Source organism: Drosophila mauritiana, chromosome 2R (assembly GCF_004382145.1).
Source record: "Drosophila mauritiana strain mau12 chromosome 2R, ASM438214v1, whole genome shotgun sequence".
Taxonomy (NCBI): Eukaryota; Metazoa; Arthropoda; class Insecta; order Diptera; family Drosophilidae; genus Drosophila; species Drosophila mauritiana.
Genome location: NC_046668.1, coordinates 19,913,007 through 19,916,311, shown reverse-complemented (window position 1 = coordinate 19,916,311; position 3,305 = coordinate 19,913,007). Strand labels below are relative to the sequence as shown.

General features: G+C 43.8%; 1 protein-coding gene across 1 annotated transcript; it reads right to left on the bottom strand.

The window, feature by feature from the left end:
• Nucleotides 1-583: 583 nt before the first annotated feature.
• On the bottom strand, nt 584-1,680 carry LOC117137077 (spaetzle-processing enzyme). Its single transcript, XM_033298305.1, has 4 exons — nt 1,461-1,680; nt 1,357-1,399; nt 1,135-1,304; nt 584-1,080 (listed from the first exon to the last, which is right to left on the bottom strand). The coding sequence occupies exons 1-4, from the start codon at nt 1,678-1,680 to the stop codon at nt 623-625; spliced, it is 891 nt and encodes a 296-aa protein (XP_033154196.1). The 3' UTR covers nt 584-622.
• Between the last annotated feature and the right edge of the window lie 1,625 nt (nt 1,681-3,305).

The window sequence follows — 3,305 nt, the reverse complement described above, 5'->3', positions numbered from 1 at the left end:
TTGCGATTGCTAATAAATTCTAGATTTGGATGGCAAAATGCATATGCAAATAAATAGCTGGGCCAACTAACTGGCCGTGGACGCCTGCGAGCGCTGTAAAACAACAGCAATAATAACAATAATCGTGCCACATTTAGATAGCGCACACAGAGAAAAACGCTTTCAGCCAATTGAAGAGTTTAAACATTGGGCCAAGTATGAAATTGGTTTGCCCATCTCCCCGGATCCCCCCGGATCCCGCCGCATCCCTCGCCGTGCGACTCAGATCCCCAGCATCCTCGCCCCCACCCGAAATGTTAAGTTGCCGCAGTCGGCTGCTTATCTCTGTTGCTGCTTGCAACATTCGCTGGGGGCCATTTTTACTTTTTGGCTTTTCGATACGAGAGCCGCTCCACTGTTCCACCGCCTCCCGCGCGCCACGCCCCGTCTTCATTGGGAGGACCACGAGCTGCTGCCCAAATGCAGTTGGCCTTCTGGGCGTGTGGGAGCGTGTGGGCGCGAGGAATGCGATCGTGAGTGGCTTGCGAAACAAAAAAGTATACCCCATTAATAACATTTAATATACAAAAACAGTTTACATGTATCATGGAAAGAAATACAAATTCGTTGTGTGAGGTCTTAATTAACTTATAAGGTCTTTGGCAATTTTCGTCGTTTGCGACGCAAGCTCATTGCTTCTGTTGATGGATTGTACAATCCAATCCACGTGGTGCTCAACATTTGTGTAAGCACTGATACCACTACAAACAGAAATACCATAGGTGGTCATGCCGATGAGGAAAGTCCGAGATTTACTATTCCACTTGCCCTCACCATCGATCCTCAACTTTACGCTCAGCGGGCCTCCAATATCCCCCTTACAAGTGTCCTTTCTTGGACCACCAACACATAACAGGGATGCATCCATGTTCTCCTTAAAAATGCCTTCACAATACTCTCTATTAAATCTACTCAAAGTGACTTTCTGTAAAATGGTGCTGCGTTCATGCTGGTTGGTAGCGCCCCAACCGGTGGCAGTGAAATATTTAATACCACGACCCACTTGGCGATCGACGAACAGGCAAATTGGCCTGACATAGTCTACAAAAGATTGTTTTGGTGGTCACTGAAGATCATATCATGTCCTATAGTTACCTGAGATCGACACCTTCTGTGCCAACCGAAGCAGCGCAATATTATTAACTTTGAAGTTTTTGAAGTCAAATTGGTCATGGATAATCCGCTCATCGATATCAATAACTTGGCGGATGGACGTGCAATCCACAGAAGTGCAGTTCGTGTCGTATTCGCCCAAGATCACTTGTCTAAAAAACAAGAGCTTCAGTAAAAAATTCCAAAAAAATATTGAGCTCATACTGGGGACGCGATGAGACGCAAATCGCTGAGGTCAGGACAAAAACTGCAAAAACACTGATAGTATAGATGAAAGTGAAGGAAAAACTTTTGGCAGGACTACATACGACGAGTGATAAGCGAACCGCCGCAGAAGGTATAGTCATAAAGCACCATGGCCATCCAGGGGTTGCCGAACCTGTCCGCATCTCTACCTCCAACAACCCGCCGAATTCTCGATGGGTGCCTCGTTGTCCCGCAATCATTCGTTAGCAGGGTGCTGGAACCTAGCCTTGCGCCGAGGACCAAAATCGCTAGTACCGCTATTTCAGCTACGAAGATCTTCATGTTATAATGAACACTGAGCTGATTGCTGATACTCGGGACTCATGGGACTATGGGACTCACATAAGTGTTTGCATACATACATGCGCGATAAGGAATTCGACCACATTATTCATCTATATATTAATAGCCTAATGGAACTTTTGGCACATATATCATTTGATTTGATGACGAGCATTAAGCACTGTGACTGGTGAGAAATGTGTCTCATAAGTATACTGTTGTACAGTCATTGCCGCTCTAAAACTTATGGATATTGTGAGTTAAGGCGCTAGTAACACATTTCAAGTCTTTAATGATAACTATTAATTCTTGAATTAGGTAGTTATTGCACTATCGAGAGAAGCATTAAGTTGAAGGTAAATCGGTTCGATTTAAACAGGCTTATGTTCGTGTCACGTTGCCATTTCTGCTCGTGTGCTAAGTTGGCCGTAAATACTTTTGGCCTCGCCTGGTGTTTGGCATTTGGTGTCTGCTGTCTGCTGCCCAAGAGCCTGGATACTTGCAAGCTGGGATGCTTGGATGCTGGGATGCTGGGATGCTGGGATGCTGGGATACTGGGATGTTTGAATGTTTGGGGGCTCTGGTGTCTTACCGTTCCTCGCTGTTTGGCATCTGCTCTTTAGCCCTAAGCTGGGATATGGCCGCTCGTTGGTTCGGTTGTTCGTTGCCTTATGAAATATTTGTGCTGCAACTTTATTTACAATTTTTTCGGTTATTTATTGTTGGCAATTTATGCTTTCGTTATGCATTTTTCGTTTCTTGTATTTGGTCAGTTCTTGCACTCTGATTTATTGGTATTGGTGTGTGCTCTTGTGGGCGTATGTGGAGCCCTATGTGCATGTATTGTCCATATTGAAATGGGCCCACACACGCACACGCACACCCACTGTGGTGTGTGTATATTCGAAGCCAAACAAGCTGTGAAAGAAGTTTTTGGCAATGTTGCTGGAAATTCGAGAAAATTTCATATTTCTTTTAATTGCTGCTACAGTTAAAATTAGTGGTTGCATATGGGAACAGCTCACAGCCGTGAAGTTTCTCTATTTTAAGAGGGGTTTTCAACACTTTTACTCTGATAAATGATTCACGGAATGGATTATAAATCGATATCCGCTCATTTGTCAAATAAGATAAATGTATATAGTATCCCTTTTTTCGAGAACGCCCCTGCCTAAACGGTTGCGATTTCTCTTAGAACCCCGAACGTATTTATTTTTCATTTTCAATATTCAGGCTGTCTGCTGAATTTCTGGGCAATTGTTTCTGGCATTGTTCTTTGGGCTCTTGTTTTGGCCATGGACAATCTGCAATCAAAATCAAGGAACTTGAGAGATATTTTCCCAAATGGAACATGACACATTTGTTCTGCTTCAACTGTGCCTAATGACGGTTTTCAATCTCGGTTTTTGTCGAGGATGAGTGAAGATATGATTCGGCCAAGTGCAGAGGGCCAAAAGCATTTTTATCCATTTCTGCAGGCCAGTTAAATTAATGGATGAACCGGAGTCGAGTAATAAGACATCCAAATGAATGCCTTAAGTCTGCACTCGATGGCTGGATTTGACAGCGACCAGATGCAGATACAGATAGTATCTGTATCTGTAAGTGCAATTGAGTGCATTTTG